This window comes from Barbus barbus, assembly GCF_936440315.1.
Source record: "Barbus barbus genome assembly, chromosome: 40".
Lineage (NCBI taxonomy): Eukaryota > Metazoa > Chordata > Actinopteri > Cypriniformes > Cyprinidae > Barbus > Barbus barbus.
Genome location: NC_136718.1, coordinates 24,529,056 through 24,551,660, shown reverse-complemented (window position 1 = coordinate 24,551,660; position 22,605 = coordinate 24,529,056). Strand labels below are relative to the sequence as shown.

The following is a 22,605-nucleotide window of genomic DNA, read 5'->3' as shown; positions in this document are numbered from 1 at the left end:
TGTGTCAATGGAAGGATGGTGCGCACACAATATTTCAACGTTTTGTGGTTTTTATGCAGCTTTAAAAGATCCTGAAAATACTCACAGTATGTTTAATGGTAGCCTATTAACAACGGCTTCGTTTCTGGTTTCTTTGATTTTTACAGTTTGATTCAATAGTTCTGGAAGTAATACATGTACAGATTGTGTATATTACGTAATCCTACAAAAGACTGGTTTCACCTTCAATGTATGCCTTTATCAAATAAAAAACATTGTACAATGATTATATGTCATTGTGTATCATTAATACATGATTTGCTTGCTTTTATATTACCGTGTGAAATAGTATGCATACAAATGTAGGAAACTGGGAACGCAAGCTCATCTAAAGAACTTCACTGTGTTCCAAAATTCCAATTATAAAACGGATAGTTCCGCTCCTTGATTCTGATTGGTTGAGCCGCGTTCGAAGCTGTTGTAAATTACTCTACAAACATACACCTCTTTGCATCTGTGTGTTGCAATCACAACCGTTCCTGAGGAACTACATTGTTTGGCGGACGAATAATGTTTTTATTAAAGTGGACCTATTATGCCCCTTTTTGTCCCCAGAGCGTATATGTGAAGTTTTAGCTCAAAATACCCTACAGATAATTTTTATAGCTTGTTAAAATTGCCACTATTAGGGTATGAGCCAAAACGCTCTGATTTTGAGTGTGTTGCTTTAAATGCAAATGAGCTGTTGCTCCCGGAGAAGAACATTTCAGATGCGCATGCGCACCACTTATGTACATCCTTGATTATTATTAAAAATTGTAGATAACTTGCTAAAATGACCAAAAAAACCTTGAAACCCATGATTTCATTTTTACCTTTTGATCTCACAAAAGAGCTTAGTCACCTACTTAACCTCAAAAATCCCCTCAATTCTTCATTATTTCATCATTTCAATTTGCTTTGTCGTCTTTACCGGCAGTGAATTCCTCAAACAAAGTGCGTGTCAAGTGGTTTGACTCTATAATGATGCTTTTACACTTATCAGAAGCAGCCGAGAGGAAATTGCATTAGTCCCGTATGCCGCGCGTTAGCCGGTCGCCCCGGCGCTGGGGCCCGGTGAATAATAGCGTCTCTGTCAGCCCTGGCAGCAGGATAAATAGCCAAGTACAGTGCAGATAACACAGCAGCAGGCTAACACAAAGCATATGAGGCAGCTGTAATGCGGCTCTCACAGGCGGCACATTTATTAGACTGTCACAGAAGAAACCACGACCACACGAGACCGAGCAGAAGATCCGGACCAGCAGGACACAACTACACCAGAACCTGCTGGAGGACCATAATAGAACCAAAGCATTTCATGATTAACTGATTGTACAATAAAATCATAATTACTATTTTTGTTTACATAGTACTTTATGAATGTTAAATAATTCATTTGTGCAATATTTATACAGTAATTAATAATTGTATTTATTTTAATAGACAATTATAAAAAGGGTAATTATAAAAATAATTAATGAAATTGTCAATAAATAGGAAATAGATTTTTTTTTTTTCACTCAAGTATGCCATTTAAAAAATATATTTTAATTTATCAATAAATAGTGGCATTTCAAAATTAAATGGAGGATTCAGCTCTATGAATTGAATATAATTGTTTTTCAGAATGGTTCAACAAAAACCTCGGGAAAATACTCAGAAATGCAATGTTTTTTATTAAAAATAATAAACTGTATAGACAGTAAAATAACAAACATTATATTATTTTTAAAAAGGAAAAGATAAACAAAGCTCCACTATGGTACTGATTGTTTTCTGCCAGAATACCACATAATTACTACAGTAAAACTCTAGTAATTTGATATTAGCCACAAATGCCATCCAAAGAAGAAAAAAAAAAAAAAGGGGGGGGGGCAAAAAAAAGATGACTCTAAAAGATTCCATATTAATTTATTATTTTACAGAAGCAACAATAACTATAATAATTATGGAATTTTCAGAATACCATATAATTACTAAAGTAAAACTGATTTTTTTTTATATATATTAGCCATAAATGCCATCCAAAAAAAAAAAACATGAAATGATGATTCTGAAAGATCCCATATTAATTTATTATTATTTTAGAGAAGTAACAATAACTACAATAATTATGGTATAATTTACATAGTGATTTGTAATTTGTTTTAAGGAACAAACTAATTTTTTCTCAAAGAGTTAAATTATATATAAAACTATCTGCATCATATGAAAAAGTACATTTTAAAGTTCTTCCAGTCAAACGTGCAGCGAAGGAAGATCAGAATCCTATAAGCATTCATCATCTTAAATCTAGCGTTCAGACGTATGAAGCGCTGTTATGTGGCATCCTCTTCCTGCGGGGCATCAAACTCCTGCAGTAATGCGAGGACGTTGTCTGTGAATTGGTTTCTGGGCTTGTCTGATCCGGTCAGCGTCACAGGCAGCAGATGAGGGGGAGGCGGCTCGTATGCGACGGGACAGCACAGCTCATTCAGACTGAACCAGCACAGATCAGAGTCCAGATCCATCAGCGAGCGGAACACACTAAAGAGAACAAAACATCACAATTCATACCATTACAGCGGGATATGGGACTGGCTACTTACAGCAGCACATACAGTGAACCAGAGTATGTTCAATTTGCAATATGATTATGGTAACTTGCATTCCAAAGATTGGCTGATATCTAGAGAGCAGGATAACGAAACTTCGGTTAGACTGTCAATTCCGACATCTAAAGAGGAGGTTTGTGGCTGATGAGTTACATATATGTGACCCTGGACCACAAAACCAGTCTGAAGTCGCTGGGGTATATTTGTAGCAATAGCCAAAAATACATTGTATGGGTCAAAATTATCCTTTTTTTTGTCAAAAATCATTAGGATATTAAGTAAAGATCATGTTCCATGAAGATATTTTGTAAATTTCTTACAATAAATATATCAAAACTTAATTTTTGATTAGTCATATGCATTGCTAAGAACTTCATTTGAACAACTTTAAAGAAGATTTTCTCAATATTTCGATTTTTTTCCCTCAGATTCCAGATTTTCAAATAGTTGTATCTCAGCCAAATATTGTCAGATCATAACAAACCATAAATCAATGGAAAGCATATTTATTCATTATGTATAAATCTCAATTTTGAAAAATTGACACTTAAGACTAGTTGTGTGTTCCAGGGTCACATGTGTGTGTATAAAATATAAAACATATATTAAGAAATATTAAATATCATACATATATATATATATATATATATATATATATATATACACACACATTTATTGTATTTTATTAACAATATTATTTTAATCGTTTGTATTATATATATATATATATATATATAAATAAAATTCGGTATAATATAATAATATATATTTTTATTATTGTAATTTTTAAAACTGTATTCTATCCTATAAATTATAATATATTATATTATTAATTACATATATATATAAAATATATATTTATATTTTTTATTTATTTATTTCAATGCTTGTCAAACATTTATGAATAAGCAAATTGATGAATCATTCTGACATACATTAGTCAAATCTCTTTCACTGTTTCTATTGGTCTAATCCCAATATGACCAAATAATAATAATAAAAATAATAAAAAGTTTTGATATTAGTCTGTGCAAGTTCCTAAGACTATAAACAAATAATGAAAAATGAATCACTTTTATGAATGAGAAATAATGCTGGGGGGTTTTAAATCCACTTTGATAAAAGAGAAATATTCAGTTTTGTGCTGGTTGGGGCTTTACCCGAGACACGCCTCCTGCAGTCTGATTGGCTGTCGGCAGCTCAGGTACGGAAGACAGGCGTCAATCACCTGATCCAGATCCGCCTCCACTGCAAACACACATTCAGAATAAAAACTCATCCTGAAGCATACAAATCAGCCTCAGGAAAATCAGAAAAACAGACACCGAATAGTGAAAAAGCTAAGATTTTAAGTGATCAAATACTATTTGAGACTATTAAACTATTATAGATGTGTCTTAATTCTCTATTTCCACAAACCTGAATGCATTCTCCAGTGAATTCGACGAAGTTGGCTTAAAATTCACAGCAGAAATGCAAACAGTGAACGCCTGCGTCATAATGGCCACAGATGTTCTAATATATTCTAATAGTCTCCATGGCAGCATTATCCTAATTAATTAATTAAGCAGCCTGATGTAGAGCCTCATTACTCTAGAAAAATGGAGGTGAATGCAGAGGGACGGCGAGACCAGAGACAGAGAGAAATGAAGGATGGATGGAGAATAATAAAGAGGAAAAATGATGTGTGAGAGAGAGAGAGCACTAGAGCCAGCTGGGAAATAAACAGCATGACCTCTCATGTCTGTCTGTCTGTCTCTCAGGTGTCTCTCATAACCATGGTAACTCTATCAGTATTCAGTGTTTTTCTCTGGATGAATCTTCTCCACATGGCGGCTCAATCAAACCACAAATCACTTCAGCATTTCACAAACCACTGGTTAATATTCAACCATATTTACATGCATTAAGCCTGAATGCATGAACTGAGCAGCAGTTCTTACAAACTTACAAAGCATCTGGATTCCATCAGAAAACACACTGAGGGTGAGGAAAAATGAAAACAACTGCTACGAAAGAGTAAAAATCCCTCAGAGCTCCTCCAGAGGAATGAGCGGTGTGTGTGTGTCTGATGGAGCTGTGATGTGGCATTAACAGCAGCACATCTTCATCGCTTACGGTGAGATTGACTTTGACTCGCTTGCTGCTGCAGCTGTGAAGAGAGACTGATGCGAGGCTGCCATCTAGTGCTGATCACATGCGTGCAGATATTAGACATACAAAATGTACATTTCTGAAATGTCTGATATTGTTGTGCACAATTTATCAGCATGTTATTCTAAAGGAAAAAAGTAATCTTTGATCTTTCATTAAAATGTTTTTTTCAATGAAAAAAAAATATGATTGGAGAAACAAATACAAAAGAATATTAAAAATGACTATTTCAGTGGGTTTGCACTCAAAACCTTAGCTCTCAAAAATGCTGTTTCCTCTCAAAAGCACTGAAATAGTTTTTAATTCCATCTTACATTATTTTCATCTCTAGTTTTGCGTTCAATTTGCAAGCAAAAGCATTAAAGTTACAGTTTTTTCCTCCCATTCAGGGTTATTGAAATGAAATGAAATAAAATATATAACTTAAACTTATTTTATTTCATCTAGTTGCCAAGGCAATATTTTTTAAACTTTAAATAACATTTTTTGGGGGGGTACAGTTTAAAATTTTGAATAAAAATCAAATAAACTAAAATCAATAAACAAAAATATTGATAAAAACTATATAGAAATATATATATAAAAAAAAAAAAGACAAACCATAGCAAAATTACTAAAACTTTAACTAATATTACAGAGAAAGCAGAATCTAAAAATAAAATCAAAATATTAACAAAATCTATTAAGAGTATATCAAGGACTAAAAAGATAAAAATATATATATTTTTTTCCATTGCCTTGTCCACTAAGCTTATGCAGGCAATGAAAAATAATGTAAAAATAAACCCACTTTTAAAGCAAAAACGGTTCAAATCCTAAAATAAGGTCCTGTCCTATATTATTCTATTTGAATACTATATTTAGCTCACACATTTAGCACATTATTGAAAGTAGATGCATTTTTGTTTTTAGTAATAATTTAGGCAGAATATACTACATGAATATCAGGATTTAGATTTGCATTTTAAGCTATCATATAGAATCGTATTTGTGTGTTTGCATGATTTTGTTATAATGCTGACTTTGCACATACATTAAATTATTCATTAGAATTCATTTTCCTTCCACTTAATATATTTTAATGTGGGAGCGACAATGGAACATTTAGCTGAACCTTATCTTTTAAATTAATGTTATGTTTTTGTTTAGCACATTTTCATTGTTTTTTTCTTTCTGCAATATATTAAATGATAACCGTCTCATATATATATATATATATATATATATATATATATATATATATATATAAATCTCCTTCAATAGCTGATTATTAAATACAATTAAATATCATAAGGCATGTGTTTGGGAGACTGGTGTCCAGACTTACTCAGGTCCAGTTTCACACACAGAGGGCCGAGGCCCTGCAGCACGGCGAGCTGGAGTTTGAAAGCCAGTGTGTGTGTGTAGACGGGTCCGGAGCGAGCGCTGACCTCCGCCTGCTTCATCAGAGACGAGGTGAGACGGGGCAAAACCTCCTTAGACACGCGTTTCCTCAGGAAATCTCCACACGACTCGCCCAGAACACACAACACCTGGAGATCCATGGAGAAAAACAGAGAAACCTGATGATCTGCCGGATCGCCTTTAAAGTTGTCCAAATGAAGTTCTTAACAATGCATATTACTAATCAAAAATTAAGTTTTGATATATTTACGGTAAGAAATTTACCAAATATCTTCATGGAACATGATCTTTACTTTAAGCATGTTACATAAAAACGTAGATTAGTCTAAGTTGAATCCAAAATATAAGACTGATTACCCCTTGGCTAACTTTTAGTTGGTCAAACTAGTTCTTAAGACACTGTCTTAACACAGGCTAAGTTTATGCAATTGGCCCCTGCAGCGTAAATGAGGTATTGCTAAGGCTTGGGGTTTTTTTTTTGCATGTTGCTATCTGGTTGCTAGGGTGTAGTGGGTGGTTGCTAGGACATTGTCACCTTGAATGCTCGCGGTACAGCGAGAGGGTCATCGTTGGTGAGACGGTGAAGGAGAGCAGGCCAGCACCGGTGCACCATGGGAAGCAGCTCGTCCTCACGCTCACATAAAATGCACAAACACAACTCCAAGATGTCCAACACCTGTAAATGCACATGCACCTTTGACTTTAGACCCTCTCTTCTCAAAGGAAGCACACCTGCAGCAATGCCAAAGCTATTATACGTCAACAGAAGAGTTTTTACAACCTTGAGGCGGATTCTCAGGCTGGAGTCAGAGAGCAGGTGGATGCATCGCTCCATCACGTCTTTCGCAATCTGGATATGAAGAGGAAGCTCCTTTTTCTCTGCAGGACCATCTGTGTCCTCATCAGAAGTTGGTGGAGGAACTTCTGTGGATAGGAGAATTTAAAAACCTAATTGGTTTGTCATCCCTGTGCATTCGACTGCATGCTCAAAAGTCTGGCTCTGTGAGAATATCATCAGCTGAATGCATCTTGTAAATCAGCTACAAACCTTCAGCGTGATAGTAGGACCAGCATAATAATAGATCGCTCTGGGAATTCGGCTCTGTGTGGTGTTGGTTTAATGATCAGAAATCTAAGCCCTGAGTTGAAAGCCTCAGCATGTGGAGGATTGAAGATGAGCCAAAAAACTGAGCTTGTGCGATCATAATTCTGCTCTATTACATCTGTACCCTTGTGTAAAGCACTTACCGCAGCTTGTTCAAGGGGAACCGACTACCCCTATTACAGGTCTGCGGTTATGATGAAACCTCCAGCAGAATTAACGTACCAGTTCCAGCACTTTTTACTTTTATGCTGCGACAACTCACTGGATCATTACTGTTGTCTGCAGTGCAAGAATTAAATTACAGGCAGGAACTATAAAGCACAACCATTTTCTATCGTAGAGAAATTTACTGAACTGCATTTCAAAGAAAGTCAACACAGATAATGCATCCTGGGAAATGCAGATCCAAAAAGTTGAATTAAGTATACAAATAAATACAAATTTCTCTAAAACGTTCTCAATTCAGGTTTGAATGTGGGCACAATTCTGCTAAATTATCATTCACCAGGCAAAAATCATAAGTCAGATCTCTTAGAAAGGTAAGAGCATTTACATTTAAGTTTTCCAGGAGAAAAAAAAAGTGCAAAGTGCTCTATTTTCATGCAATTTTCAATTTTGTACTTAATAAACTAAAAATTATTCTTTAGTACTTCTTAAGATAATCTAAAGTGTATCATAAAGTGTACTCAAATGTGCTATTTTGGGACACCATGTATATTAACTAAAATGTGCTTTTAACAAACTTTCTCTGTATTAAAAAAAATAATTAATTAGTTACCACTTGTAGTACACTTTAACCCATACACTAGTGGGTTACTACAAAAGGTATCTAAATATTTTTTTTTAATACAGAGAAAGTTTGTTAAAAGCACATTTTAGTTCATATACATGGTGTCCCAAAATAGCACATTTGAGAATATGTCCTTAAGAAGTACTAAACGATTATTTTTAATATATTAAGTACAAAATTAGTGCGTGAAAATAGAGCACTTTAAGTACTTTTTTCCCTCCTAGGTTAATACTAAAGAAGTAGGCATTTAACCAAACATGAACGTAAATTACAAACCTAAATCATTAGGATCTTCCTCCTCTACTCCAATGCCTTCTGCAAGCTCCTTCTGTTTCTTATAGTCCAGGAGAAACTGCCTCAAGTTCACACAGTCTTTATTTTGGGTCTCTTTGCTGGGTGTCTTCTGGCGTCCCATAGTAGTGGGGAACCATCTCACTGTGGTAAAACACATGTTGATTTTTCACACTTAACTTATTTAGAAACCTAATACTTAATAGGAACATTGTTCAAAATAATAGTTAAAAGGATAGTTCACCCAAAAAAATCAGTCATTAATTACTCACTCTCATGTCGTTCCGAACGTGTAAGACCTTGTTCATCTCCGGAACACAAATTAAGATATTTTTGATGAAATCTGAGAGCTTTCTGATCCTCATTAGACAGCAATGCAACCGAAATGTTCACAGGCCCAGAAATGCAGTAAGGACATTGCTTTCATGAGTACCAAGATACATCAATATCAAGACGTATCAATACTCTCGATAATGGTGGCAGACGTTGCGCGGTGGAGAAGAATTGTTGAATAAAGTAGTTATTTTTGTTTTCTTTGCACACAAAAAGTATTCTCATAGCTTCGTAAAATTACAGTTGGACCACTGATGTCACATGGACTATTTTACCGATGTCTGGGAACATTTCAGTTGCTGTCTAATGAGGGTCAGAAAGGTCTCGGATTTCATCAAAAATGTCTTAATTTGTGTTCCGAAGATGAAAGATTTTACTGGTTTGGAACGACATGAGGGTGAGTAATTAATGACAGAATTTTCATTTTTGGGAGAAATATCCCTTTAAGTAAACTAAGGAAAAGTAAGACTCACCGAGTGCTTTCATGAGTGAGTGTAGCACACTACAGAACTGTGGCGTTCTCTGATCATAGCTGAGATCAAGTGCTGTTAACACGTCCTGAACCACATCGGCCACTAGAGGCAGCAGACTGGCATCCGAATGAGTGAACATGACTGCAAGAACTCGCGGAGCATGAGGGTGAATGCTGGGTCTGGCTAGATTTAGAGAAACATCATTGAGAAGGTAGTCTGAGTTTTCGATGACAAGCTCTTTGGGTGAACTATAATCGCAAGCCTTGCACAGGTCACACATTGCGCTAAAAGCTGCTTGGCTGACGAGAAGCGACTCGTCCCTGGCCTTCTCCAGCACAGGGTATAGCGTCGTCATCAGAAGCAAACGGAAATCAGTGCCTAATGCCAGGGCGAAGCCCCCGATGCCCTCCAACTGGATACAGATTTGCCAGATGTTGCTGTTGAGTTGGTGAAGCGTTGGAGTTTTAGATGCTGGAAGCAGTTGCAAACCGTTTCGTTCTGGATTATTGGTCACCAAGGAGGTTGTAGACTCAAGTTTCCCTTCCAAGGCTTCTGAGACTGTAGGGAGATGCCAGTTACTCAAACTGATGTAATCCTCGATGATGGACATGATTGAAGACTTCAAGTCTTCTTGATTTGTTCTAGACTGGTTTGTTCCTGAACAATCAATCCTAGAAGTGTCCGTTTCTACCCCAATGCCTGCAGCACCAACAACGACCTCGTTGAGGACCAAAGCAGCTTGCTTTCTGTAAACCGAAGACTCCCTGTACAATTCCATGAAGCGGTCAACAAGAAGGTAGAGGTTTCCGTAGTATCCCAACACACGGCAGATCTTCCTGAGTGCTGAGAATATCTTGTCGTCTGTGAAGTAGAGGAAGTATTTCCTCTGGGATGGGATTTGGTGCAGGTCAGGCCTCAAGTCTGTCGAAGATTTTAGAGTTCTCTCCTCGATGATCTTCACATCCGTTACGTCCAGCTCCATCACCTGCATCAATGCTTTGGAAATGCGCTCCAGATGTACTGCTGAAGTAAGTATCGCATCCACTTTGGGCCCCAGAATCTTGAGATACCCAAGGAACACGTTAAGAACAAAGAGCTTGCGTTGGTCATCAGATGTTCTCATGAGTCTAGGTAAAGATGACACCAAGCTGTGGAGGTTTTCTGATAGAATACCAGTAAAGTCCTGTCTGCCATTGGTTTGACCCATTTGTGCCACCTCATCCAATGCTGCTTTGCACCTGTGCTTAACCTCAGGTTCCTCATCGTTGACAGCACCTACCAATGCTTCCAGTAAAGGACCAATACATTCACCCACAGACTGGCTACATTGAGAAAGAAGAAAATGGGATAGATTCACTAACTCAAGTCTGACTCTCCAATGCGGGTGGGCAGAAGTGCAAGAAATTATCTTCTGTAAGACCAAAGCAAGGCGCTGGGATGTGGCTTTGCGCCAGGATGGAGTCCTTTTTACAACAAGCTCCTCAAAACTTCCTAAATCACCAGCTGCCACATCATTGTCTGTTTTCTGAAGCTGCTCATCGGCCATTACCAGACCTACTGCTTTGTACCAAACCCTCATGGCCTTCACTGTAACTGCATGGCCTTGTCTTACATCTCCACTTATTACAAGACTCAGGGCTCGAGAAATCCCAGGTAAAAAAGTGGCCAAGGTGCGTCCGAGCATAAACCTCTCATCCCGTCCTAGCTCAATGTGTTCTTCTTCGCAGTCGCACTGCTGAAACAAAGAAAGGAGACATTTAAGGGAAGCTGTTTGAACTCCTCTGGCCTTTTCATGCTCAGCTAATGCCAGAAGAAGTGAAACGGCGGCTCCAAGTCCAGGCAACATGTTTGGCTCATAGAGTTTAAAAACAATGTCATCGTAGGCAGAGTGCAAGAGGGCATTCAGGCATTTAAGGACAGACAGTTTTAGTTCCTCAGAGGTCTTGGCGGGTTTTCCCGGGTCTTTTGGGGAACATAGACAAAGGCAAAGCTCAGAGAAAAGATCTCGCAGAGAATCCCAACTCTGAACGCAAGTGTTCTCCAGCACATACGTCAAGGCTTCCATGACCGCCTGGACAAGTCCCTCCCGCTTTGAGACAGGAGTTTTGAGGACAAATCTGAGGGGAAACAGAATATAGTCCTGGAGCTGTTGGAGAGCTCCATCGCTCACACTGCGGAGATGACCACTAAGACTTTCTACGTTAGCGGGTGTAGGTTCTTTGGTCAGGAGGACACAGGATGGGCGGAGATATGCAAATGAAATCTTTGGGTCTTCGATCTGATGTTCAGCCATTTTCAATATATGGAGCTACAAGATCTGTGAGGGATGTTAATAAAAGTTGTAAGTCATCTCGAAAGAGACAAACATGAGAAATGCAAATATAAAAATGTATGACAAAGAGAATCTTTTGGCAACTAAACAAATATTAATCAGCTGTTAGTGTATACAAGAGTACAAATATCTTGGCATTACGATGTCCTATGTTTTGGCTCTCATATTACTCAACTGAAGAAGGCTTGTAGGCTTTCCTGTAGCTCAAATAGTAGAGCATGGCACTAGCAATGCCAAGGTCATGGGTTCGATTCCCAGGGAAACCAAGAGCTGATCAAATGTAAAAACTGTAACTTGAATGCAATGTAAGTCGCTTTGGATAAAAGCATCTGCTAAATGCATAAATGTAAATGTAAGATGTTTATATCAGATAAACTCATCATTGTACCTCGTATAACAGATTAGCTTGGCCTTCTTTGACTATTAGGAGAGAAATGCATTGGTATGTAATTATTTATAAAGCCATTTGGGGATGTTGCCTTCATATCTTTGCTGTCTTATACAACAGAAAATTATCGAGAAATATTTCCTTCGTTCGCAAAATTGCTATATTCTCTCTATTCCTTTTGTTCGATCTGAACGAGGTAAGAAGACTTATGTATGCAGCTCCGTCTGACTGGAATCTTCTTCAGCTGAAACTGCAAAATTTGCTGTCTTTGGATCATTTTAAAACAGTTATTCGGCAAATGGAAGATGATTTGGTGATATGTAATTGTTTTAAGTGTTTTTAGCTTGTTTGTATTGTGTAAATCTGCGTTGAAACTGATAGCATTGCTGCCCAGTTTGGCCAGGACTGTCCTGTGAAAGAGATTTTTAACCTCAGGGAGTCTTTTCTGGTTAAATAAAAATAAATAATACTGATCAATCTGTTAGTATTCAATGACTGATTTCTTGAAGTGACATATAGTCTAGTAAATGCATTTCACAATGAATGCAGATCATTTTCCAACTTCTAAAATAATATTGCTGATAATTGTTTTCTCTAGCATACATAAAACATGTCTTAAAACATACAAACAGGCAAAAACATTGACCAAAGCCTCTGTGACTATCACACTAAAACATGTAATGTCCCATGAGGTGTATATCACTCTTGTCACTGTGTATGACTAAAATAAGTCACAATACAAAACAACTTGTCTATTCTTCTATGGTCATGTTTTATTATAACATATGAAGAGTGAACGAGCATATTGAATATTTACTTACAGCCCCTCCCCTTAAAATTCCCCATAGTACTTACTCTGAGTGTTTCAGGGTCAGCAGCAGCACTTTCAAGCTCAAAATCATGTCAATAAACTCCTGCTTCATTTCATTAAATATAAAATGACGAATTTCAGTCCAGAGAGAGCTCCTCTATGCCTGCTACCAAACAAAGGCAGGGTTTCCTAAACAAAACAACACACGTGACTTGAAAATGAATATTTAAAACGACACATGTTGTGAAGATTACAGTGTTGCAAAAAAAACACATCCAGCATGATGTCGCGTCGCGTCTGTGTGACGTCACGCGCGCGACGCTCGTTTGTTTATCAACCAACTTGGAACAAAATCTCATCGTGTCCAAACATTCGACAAAAGTTTCGATGAATATACTCACGGATTGTATTTTAATAATTCGATTTATTAATATCTCGACTTAAACCACGCTTTTGATCCGCGGTAGTCTGTATTTAGTGGTTCCCGCGTGCGTTGTGCCATACTGAACTTAAATCCAGATAAGGCTAACGTTACAAAAACTGCTGACAGGTGAGGGTTTATTTACGTTACCTTTATTTTTTATAGTTGTTTGCTTGATTTGTTTCTTTAACCTGCTTAATTAGCTTTTACTGTGTTGAATATGTTGGCTGCATGTCCCAGAAATTTGGCAATACATCTAATCAGCTTCTGAACTAATCAATAACTCAGACTCTGTGTGGAGTTTAAGTTCAAACTCGTCTATTATATCTCCTTTGTTAATCACATAGCCTATATATGCAATCAAACTACTCTTATAAATGCTTTATGCATATATATTTTATTTATATATATATACTATTATTTATTATTACAAATATCCCATGTGGTCTAAATAGACCAGATCTTATATGCATAAAAATTAGTTAAAAATAAGCAAAATGCATTTGAAAGTGGTTTAATATTGTGTATGTATGTATGTGGTTAGTTGACAAATAAAATGGATTATTGTTGCATTTTTATGTAATATGAAGCTTCCGGATTAATATTGATATGACGGTATGAGAGAATGTGTTTAATTTTAGCAGTATTTTAAACCTTTTTTTATTTGTAGTTCTTTTTTAATGAAAAATAAAATAAAATATTCCATATAAACAAATATTCCATGTCGAAGCTATACTATAATAAGAATTATATTAAAAATATTGTTTAGAAAGTAGTTTTAAATTGTCAAACAGACAAAAGTCAACTACTCATGTGTTTATACTTTATATATTATAAATATTAGGGTCTGTTTTTGTAGTTTGAAAGCAGCTTTAAATGTCTTAAGTGATGCAACTCAGACCTGTTTCTAACCTGCTGTGTCTTCTCAGGGTGGTCCGGTGAGAGAGAGCGGTCAGCATGTCGTCTTTCTCCGAGTCTGCGCTGGAGAAGAAGCTGTCTGAACTGAGTAACTCACAGCAGAGCGTTCAGACTCTGTCTCTGTGGATCATTCATCACCGCAAACATGCATCCTTCATCGTGCGCGTGTGGCACAGAGAACTGAAGAAAGGTAAGAGAGGGTTTTACCACTGTTGACATCTACAGCGGTAGTTGAAGGAATGGTTCACCCAAAAATGAAAATTTGCTGAACATGTCATCACTCTCAAGCCATCCAAGATGTAGATGAGTTTGTTTCTTCATCAGATTTGGAGAAATGTAGCATTGCATCACTTGCTCACCAATGCATCCTGAATGGGTGCCGTCAGAATGAGAGTCCAAACAGCTGATAAAAACATCACAATAATCCACACCACTCCAGTTAACATCTTGAGAAGCGAAAAGCTGCATGTTTGTAAGAAACAAATCCATCATTAAGATGTTTTTAAATTTTTTTGAACCATTGCTTCCAGCTAAAATGTGTGTCCATACTCTATAAAACTATCTGGTCTGAATCAGGAGAGAAATCTTTACAGATTAACAACTGTTTACAAGCCAAAACAGTCAGAAACTGCTCTAAACAAATATGTGGATTTTGATATGAGAGACAACATGCACTTTTTCACTAGAGGAAGCATTATTATGGATTATGGACTTGAATTTTGGCCAGAAGCAACAGTTTGACGTTAAAATACTTTAATAGTGGCTTTATTTCTTACAAACATGCAGCTTTTCACAAGATGTTAATTGATGGACTGGAGTGGTGTGGATTATTGTGATGTTTTTATCAGCTCTCATTCTGACGGCACCCATTCACTGCAGAGGATCCATTGGTGAGCGAGTGATGTAATGCTACATTTCTCCAAATCTGATGAAGAAACAAACTCATCTACAGCTTTGATTGCCTGAGGATGAGAACAACACATGTTATTTTTTGGCTGAACTGTTGCTTTAAATGGAAAAAACAGATCTGGGAATCAAGGAATGCAAGACCAAACTTTACTTGTTTAGTTTAGTTTGCAAAAGGCTGTGTAAAGTTAACCTTCAAAAATGGTTAAAAGGCTGAAACATTAAAACTGAAACACACACAGTGTTTGTTCTAAAGTTAGTAATAATGAAATGTTTGTTGTTCAGCTAAAAGGAGCAGGAAGTTGACGTTCCTGTATCTGGCGAATGACGTGATTCAGAACAGTAAGAAAAAGGGTCCCGAGTTCGCCAAAGACTTTGAGGGTGTCCTGGTTGATGCCTGCTCACATGTGGCCAGGTAAAGCACCTTCATATATGCTTTATGTTTTCAATAGCATGAATCTGTCCTGTCTCACACACATTCTGTGTCTTTCTCTGGCAGAGATGGAGATGAAGGTTGTAAGAAGCACATGGAGAGGTTGCTGAACATCTGGCAGGAGCGAAGCCTCTACCGTGCAGACTTCATCCAGCAGCTCAAACTGGCTATCGAGGACTCGGACAGTCCCAAACAGAAGCCCACAGGTCAGCGCAATACATGCATTCTGTGTAAACGTTTTAAAAACATCCCAAGATGTACCTGATGAAGTTGATAGATGAATGTCCAGAGAGATCAGAGCTGCAATCTAGATAAAGAAGAAGATTTTCATCATTCATGCTTCATACAGAGGTGTAAAGTACTTGAGGATATGTAACTAATTACTGTACTTAAGTATCTTTTCGGGTACTTTGTAGTTGTACTGAGTATTAAAGATATTAGCAACTTTTACTCTCTACGTCACTGCATTTTTAAATGAGTATCTGTACTCTTTACTCCACTACATTTGTAATGAGTGTTGCAGTTACACATTACATTTCGCATGGCACCTAGCTTTTGTGCAGCAGTTTATTTCTGCTACAAAAGATGTGATCTCGCCAACTACAGGGCACTGAAATGACTATATCTTGTGCGTTTTGCCCTTACTCACCCAAACTTGTCAGCAAGGCTTCTTTACATGAATGCGAGTGCCTTAGCAAGTATTAGTGAATCACAGGTGTTTTATATATGAGATGAGGACATGACTGCAGCTGCTAGTGAAGCCGAAACCAGCACATCCAGTGCAAGAAGGCTTTTTATTTTTTTATTTTATTTATTTATTTGCAATTTTGAGGTGTTCCGTTTTATTTTGGTTTTTGAAAATAAAAGTGATTGCTCTCCTCATAAATCAGCTCTTTCTTGTTTGTTACATGTTCTCTGTGCCTTGTCTTGGACTTTTGTCACTTCCTGTATTCCGTGGTGTTTGTAGTCAGTTTATATCTCATCTTGTTAGCCTCCTGTGTATATGTGTGTGTGCATGTGTATATAGATAGATAGATAGATATAGCCCTATTGTTTCTTTAGTTCTTTGTGAGTTGTTGAATGTAATGGTTGTCTGTTTACCCATCATTCTGTTCTTTGTTCCCTTTGGTTTGGGTTTGTTTATTCTAGTTTTTCCATGAAATACCTGCACATAGATCCTTGCCTCTGCCTGTTTTCCCCAGCTTCTCCACAACATTACAGTTTTTGACTGGCATGTCTCTTTGAGTCTCACTTAAGTACTGTTAAAATCAGATACTCTAAGACTTTTACTCAAGTTGTTTTGGAACTGGTGACTTGTAGTGGAGTAATTTTCACTTGAAGGTATCTGTACTTTTACTCAAGTATTGTTTTTTCCGGTACTCTTTACACCTCTGCCTTCGATTTGTCTTATTTCAGTTTTCATACTACAGCTTGCAAATCGTATTTTAATACAGCGTTTTGGTCATGCAACATTCATGAGGCTTTGTTTTCACCAAAATGCATGTTTGTTTACTGTCCTGTAGAATGCATGAACGGAATGGTCTCTTTTTGAAAGTAAAGTGAAGTAAAAATTGCATGTTATTTTGTAGCAGATGATAGAAAAAATTTAAAGAGAAACTACCAGAAGGTCCAGGAGGAAGAGGAGGAGGAAGATGATGATTACAGAGGGCACTACTCTCCCCGTGAGATGGACGCAGCCGCTCCACAACTGGTACGGATGACATTTACTCAAAAGAAATGTGATTATAACCCTTGATTCTTGATAGTGATGATTCATTTTATTAGTCCATTTTGACTGGTCCTGCAGTGTTAAAAAATAAATTGAAATATTAAATAAAAATACAAAAGATCTGTCTAAGTAATGTCTGTAATAACAGAATTTAAATAAAATATTGTTTAAAACTATTTCAGATGCACTGCTAAAGCTACTTTAAATGTGGTTCTCCATCTGAACATTTTTAAACATTTTATTTTAATTATTTAATTATTATTATATTATACATGGAATGTAGGTATTTTTATTTATTTTATTGTTCACTTTGCAGGGCCATTTAAAATGGACTAGTAAAGACAAAAAATCTAAGAATAACTGCTTAACAATAAATATACATATAAATACATCATTTTAAATCTAAAAGCTCAATATTGAATAAAAAGTATATAATAACAATCAGAGGTAGGAACAACACTTTTTTGCATAAATGGCATGTAAATGTAATAAATGGCATTCAAGAGACTCATGGGGCAAATATATTAACATTAATAATTAATATAATGTATGTAATATAATGTTTCCGTTAAAAGCACAGGCAGTTGATTTGACGGCACATTGCAAGACACTGCTAAAACTGCCAGTATGTTTATACTTTTTATATATACATTATATTACATATTAGGGTGCACTTTTTCCCATGAGCCCCTTAGTTTGGGGGAACATTTACATGCCATTTACTCAAAGAAATGTGATTCTAACCCTTGATTTTCAGATCAATTATGGTATTGTTTCTATTATTGTTTTGTAAGTTTCCATAGAATCGTGCTATTTTACCACCATTTTGAATGTGGTTCATCCAATCAGATTTTAGAAATGAACCTGATTTATAAAGAAAGGTTGTTTGTGATTGGCATGATCCACAGACGGAGGATCTGGTGAAAGCGCTGCAGGATCTAGAGAACGCTGCATCCGGTGACGCTGCTGTGAGACAGAAGATCGCATCCCTCCCACAGGAAGTGCAGGACGTTTCTCTCCTGGAGAAGATCACAGGTGAGTCTCGCAGGTGAAACGTAACACTGTCTAACAGGAAGTGGTTTTCTGATGAAACTCTCCATATTCTCTGCAGATAAACAGGCGGCAGATAAGCTGTCAAAGACGGTGGACGAGGCCTGTCTGCTGCTGGCCGAGTATAACGGACGCCTGGCCGCTGAGTTAGAGGACCGGAGACAGCTGGCCCGAATGCTGACAGAATACATCCAGAGCCAGAGAGAAGCGCTCAACGAGAGGGAGAAGAAGCTGGAGGTACGAGACTCCTAAATGCTCTAAAGCAGCGGTTCTCAATTCTCGTGTACCCCCGCTCTGCATATTTTTGCATGTCTCTCTTTGTTAACACACCTGATTCAGATCATCAGCTCGTTAGAAGAGAACTCCGTGCATGAACTGTGTCCGATTGATATGATCCCTACACAGTGCTCATTGCTCCCTACTCCCTAAGCAGGGGAAATTCATTGAAGTTTACTTCGGAACATTCATTCACGGATTTGTGCTGCGCCACAGCCTGCAGTGTCTTCACACACAGACGAAACTAACTAGAGAAGCGTGAAGTGTGACATAATATACTTCTGTAAATAAATGCAATTTAAATTCACGACTCCCATACTTCCGTGCCCTTTGAATGGAACATATACGTTCACTTCGGACTGGAATCATGGTGGAATATCCGGTGATGTCCACTTCGTAGTGCACTTAAGAGTCGAATAGAACAAACTTATGAAGCGATAAGAGAAACATACAAAACGTGCAGAGCGGGGGGGCGCGAGGACTGGATTCGAGAACCACTGGTCTAAACTCCTCGTGTCTTTCCAAACCTGTTTGATTTTCTTTTATTACATGGGAGAATTTCTGCAGAGCTTATGTTTTCAATACAATTAAAGTGGATGTGATTTTTACCTTCAAGCAACAAAATAGTATTATATTACTTACGAGCTATATTCAATGTTTTTAGAAATCATCTGACAGTAAGACCAAAATTATTATTCACTGATAAATCATAATAGTGTTTCAACTTAAGATGGGTTAATTTAGGTTTAATTCCTCACACAAAGCTGTCTTGGTTTCAGAAGACTTTAAGTATATCGCCAAGTCATATGGACACATTTTGGGATTGTTTTCATACTTTTATGGTGGTACTTGTTCATTTTGGAGCTTGAAAACAAACTTTTGTAAAACGTTTCCTTTTGTGTTTCATGGAAGAAAGTAAATCAATCATATTTGGAAAGACTAAAAAAAGACATTTTTGGGCTAATGCATTACTTGAATTACATTTTAAGTGTCCGAAATTAATTATTTGATCAGAAATACAGTAAAAGCATTAATATTGTGAAATATTATTACAATTTCAACAACTTTTCTATATGAATGTATTGTAAAATGTAATTTATTCCTGTGATCAAAGCTGAATTTCCAGCATCATTACTTCTTCAGTGTCACATGATCCTTCAGAAATCATTCTGATTTGCTGCTCAAGAAACATTTCTGATTATTATCAATGTTGAAAACGGTTTAATATTTTTGTGGAAGCTGTAATGCATTTTATTTTTCAAGCATTCTTTGAGTAGAAACTTCAAAAGAACAGCATTTTGTTTGAAAAAGAATCCTTTTGTAACATTATAAATGTCTTTACTGACACTTTAATTAATCTTTACTGAATAAAATGGTACTATTTAAAAACATCTGAATGATCCCAAACTTTTGAACGTTTTTTGATTCATTCATTCATTGATTATCTGATGCTCCTGCAGGAATACAAGCAGAAGCTGGCTCGCGTCACACAAGTGAGGAAGGAGCTGAAATCTCACATCCAGAGTCTTCCGGACCTTTCTCTTCTACCGAACGTCACCGGCGGTCTGGCTCCTCTGCCGTCTGCTGGAGATCTGTTTTCCACCGACTGAACATCTCTGAGACTCACAGTCCTGTACGATCAGACACTGGGTTCCTCCTCACTGACAGTAACATCAGTAATGGAGCGAGTGATGAAGATCTGCTGCCACCAGCTCAGCTTTCACACGTTTGTTTTTCATTAGTTCTCGTGTCAGCTAAACCTCACAGAGATCAAACCCACCAGTCGATCCGTCAGTAAACCAGACTCAAAGTGTGGAGATTTTCTTTTGATGTGACTTTGCTGTGGAAAGCAACTCCCTTTGCTTTTTCTTATACCTGTAGGTTTTTAGTTTTATTGCTCAGAGTTTAATTTTGCTTCATTTTGGTTTTGGAAGAAACTAAACATGAGGATTCAGTTTTAAACACCTCACTGCTAATGAGTTCATGATATCAAGAGAAATTAATTAAACTCATGCCCATCATCAGACTGTGATATATTTTGATAACAAACCTCATCTGTTTTTCTTCAAATGGTTATTTTGCTGATAAATACAACAGATATTTGTGAAAAGAATACAGTGTGATCACATTCTCTTCTATGGTCACTGTATGTTTACAGTGTCTCTCGTTTAAATATGACTGGACACATTCAACAACAAGATGTTTTTTGATATGAGTGAATAACTGGGATTTGATTTGAATGGATTGCTGTATTATCAGAGGGACATGTAAATGAGATTCTGTGAAATATAAAGTGGCCAAAGTCTGTCCAAAACATTTCTTATGTTTAATTCACAGATGAGTGGAACATATTTATGTTTATGCTGTTGGCCATCATCAAAACAAAACATCAGAGAAAACTCAAGTCAAGCTTTGTCTAGGTTTCTTGTAAGTTCTCATAGTTCAGATTCAAATCAGTGACACTATTAAGCTGAAATGCCATCTTGTGCTCTCTGGCCATTTTGTCTACATTAATAACCCAAATCTACATCAGATTTGGAAGACATCCTGCTATTTTCTTTACTTTCTGGACCCAGTTTAGTTTAATGGCTCAGGTACCAGTTAGCTGTTTAGCACAACAGGGATTGCTATTCCCTTTTGAAGCATAAAGAATAAACTAATTCTCTTGGTAATATTTTGTTTACAGATTCTTTGTTGAAATGAACAGAGTCAATAGTCAAGTTGTCCATTCATGCGAGTGAGGGGAAAAAGCAGTGTACAGTCAACCTACACAAAACACAGGTGTCAGATCTGTTTAGCAGAGAGGATGTGTTTGGTAAGGTACAGCAGAGCTGAAGGAAACCTGGGGGAACATGTTAACTTGTGTGTGTTAAGATATGTGCCTTTAGTGTATTGATATGGTTTGAAAAAGTTGTTGCCCTGATACATAAATCAACAGAAAACGACACCCACCACCACATTAAAGCACACACTGAATACAGAATATTCATTAAAAGATTTAAATTGCTTTTAATACACAGTAAACACAATAATAACAGAATGTTGTTGCATTTTGAAACTCATTGACTGTTATCAAGTTCTTTGCTATTATAGACGCAGACCGTTCCAAGATGGCGAACGCGTCAATATATCAGGAGCAGTCGAAAGCATAAGGAAAAGGGGTACTCACTGCAGCTAAATTCGTTTGTGAGTTTCTGTACACACATAATTCACTAAAATACGGGAGCGACAACCGCATTAACTCCCGAAAAATAACAATATAACTTATATTAATAATAGACTTATAAGACTTATAATAATAATATAAGTCTTAACCTAGCATGGGGCTAGCTGCGCTCATGAGCCGGTAAAGTGACAGTGTTGCCAGATCTTCATAGAATAAAAACAAACAAGGACAAACACAAAAAACACTAAAACACCCAAATGCTTTATGTTTTATAACACACACACACACACACACACAAAGAAAATCATATATCTTATATCCACGACAGACCACTTAACTCCATAAAGTGCCTATCTTTATGAGCTAAGACCAAACATGCCAGAATGCGCTCGTGAATATGAGGACATGGCAACAAGCAGCCTCCCGAGCATAAACAAACACACAGCACTGCTATAAGCAGTAGTTTAGTTAAAATCGACAAAAAGCGTCTTTAGTCAAAAAATGGCACATAAAAAACGGCTAAACTTTTTTTATACTGAACTTTAAGGATGATTCTCAACTATGTTAGAAAATATATAACAAAATGATTTGATATACCATTTTGTTTTTATGCAGTATGTGTGTAAAAATTTCCATAAAGTGGTTTTCCCTTTAAACACAGTGTATCTTTACTGTATCCCGCGTCATCAGAACCTCCCCTAAACCTACCAATCTCCACCCCCAGCCGGCTTTTTTAACAGTCGCGAGTTTACCACTTGCGGGTAGATCACGTAGCCGCTAATACAGATTTATTATTATTATATTATTATTAAATCGAGTGACATACCGAACAGCACTCATTAAAATGCGTCCCTTCTTCCTGCTTATCATAGCTTGTCTTGCCATCACCGGTAAGTAAAACATTGTAACGTTGGAAAGTTATCTGTGATCTCACTGTTCAATGTGTCAATCAGTTTCTTAAAGTACTAATATTATTTTTTATGAGGTGCTGCGAGTGACAGCGAGAGAGT

The 22,605-nt window shown here is 36.9% G+C and overlaps 2 protein-coding genes across 3 annotated transcripts; one reads left to right on the top strand and one right to left on the bottom strand.

Annotated features, from left to right (window-relative positions):
• Nucleotides 1–1,676: 1,676 nt before the first annotated feature.
• Nucleotides 1,677–13,002, bottom strand: tti1 (TELO2 interacting protein 1). Its single transcript, XM_079401297.1, has 8 exons — nucleotides 12,741–13,002; nucleotides 9,166–11,482; nucleotides 8,345–8,503; nucleotides 6,955–7,097; nucleotides 6,709–6,849; nucleotides 6,097–6,301; nucleotides 3,776–3,863; nucleotides 1,677–2,547 (listed from the first exon to the last, which is right to left on the bottom strand). Exons 2-8 carry the CDS (start codon nucleotides 11,456–11,458, stop codon nucleotides 2,340–2,342), a joined length of 3,237 nt encoding a protein of 1,078 aa, XP_079257423.1. The 5' UTR covers nucleotides 11,459–11,482; nucleotides 12,741–13,002; the 3' UTR covers nucleotides 1,677–2,339.
• Nucleotides 12,951–21,099, top strand: rprd1b (regulation of nuclear pre-mRNA domain containing 1B). 2 transcript variants are annotated; one of them, XM_079401300.1, is made up of 8 exons: nucleotides 12,951–13,246; nucleotides 14,047–14,225; nucleotides 15,227–15,356; nucleotides 15,441–15,580; nucleotides 16,964–17,085; nucleotides 18,012–18,138; nucleotides 18,215–18,390; nucleotides 19,890–21,099. In XM_079401300.1, the coding sequence occupies exons 2-8, from the start codon at nucleotides 14,075–14,077 to the stop codon at nucleotides 20,037–20,039; spliced, it is 996 nt and encodes a 331-aa protein (XP_079257426.1). In that variant the 5' UTR covers nucleotides 12,951–13,246; nucleotides 14,047–14,074; the 3' UTR covers nucleotides 20,040–21,099. The 2 variants fall into 2 exon arrangements, with proteins under 2 accessions (XP_079257426.1, XP_079257427.1); XM_079401301.1 differs by having other exon boundaries at nucleotides 13,012–13,246; nucleotides 16,967–17,085.
• Nucleotides 21,100–22,605: the final 1,506 nt, after the last annotated feature.

What these genes read in the sequence shown, in the direction of transcription:
- rprd1b (XM_079401300.1), top strand. Translation starts at nt 14,075, where the DNA reads ATGTCGTCTTTCTCCGAGTCTGCGCTGGAGAAGAAGCTGTCTGAACTG. An exon ending in GCACAGAGAACTGAAGAAAG is followed by an intron (nt 14,226 to 15,226) that starts GTAAGAGAGGGT and finishes TTTGTTGTTCAG; the next exon opens with CTAAAAGGAGCAGGAAGTTG. An exon ending in ACGCAGCCGCTCCACAACTG is followed by an intron (nt 17,086 to 18,011) that starts GTACGGATGACA and finishes CATGATCCACAG; the next exon opens with ACGGAGGATCTGGTGAAAGC.
- tti1 (XM_079401297.1), bottom strand. Translation starts at nt 11,458, where the DNA reads ATGGCTGAACATCAGATCGAAGACCCAAAGATTTCATTTGCATATCTC. An exon ending in GGAAGATCCTAATGATTTAG is followed by an intron (nt 7,098 to 8,344) that starts GTTTGTAATTTA and finishes TCCTATCCACAG; the next exon opens with AAGTTCCTCCACCAACTTCT. An exon ending in CTGTACCGCGAGCATTCAAG is followed by an intron (nt 6,302 to 6,708) that starts GTGACAATGTCC and finishes ATGGATCTCCAG; the next exon opens with GTGTTGTGTGTTCTGGGCGA.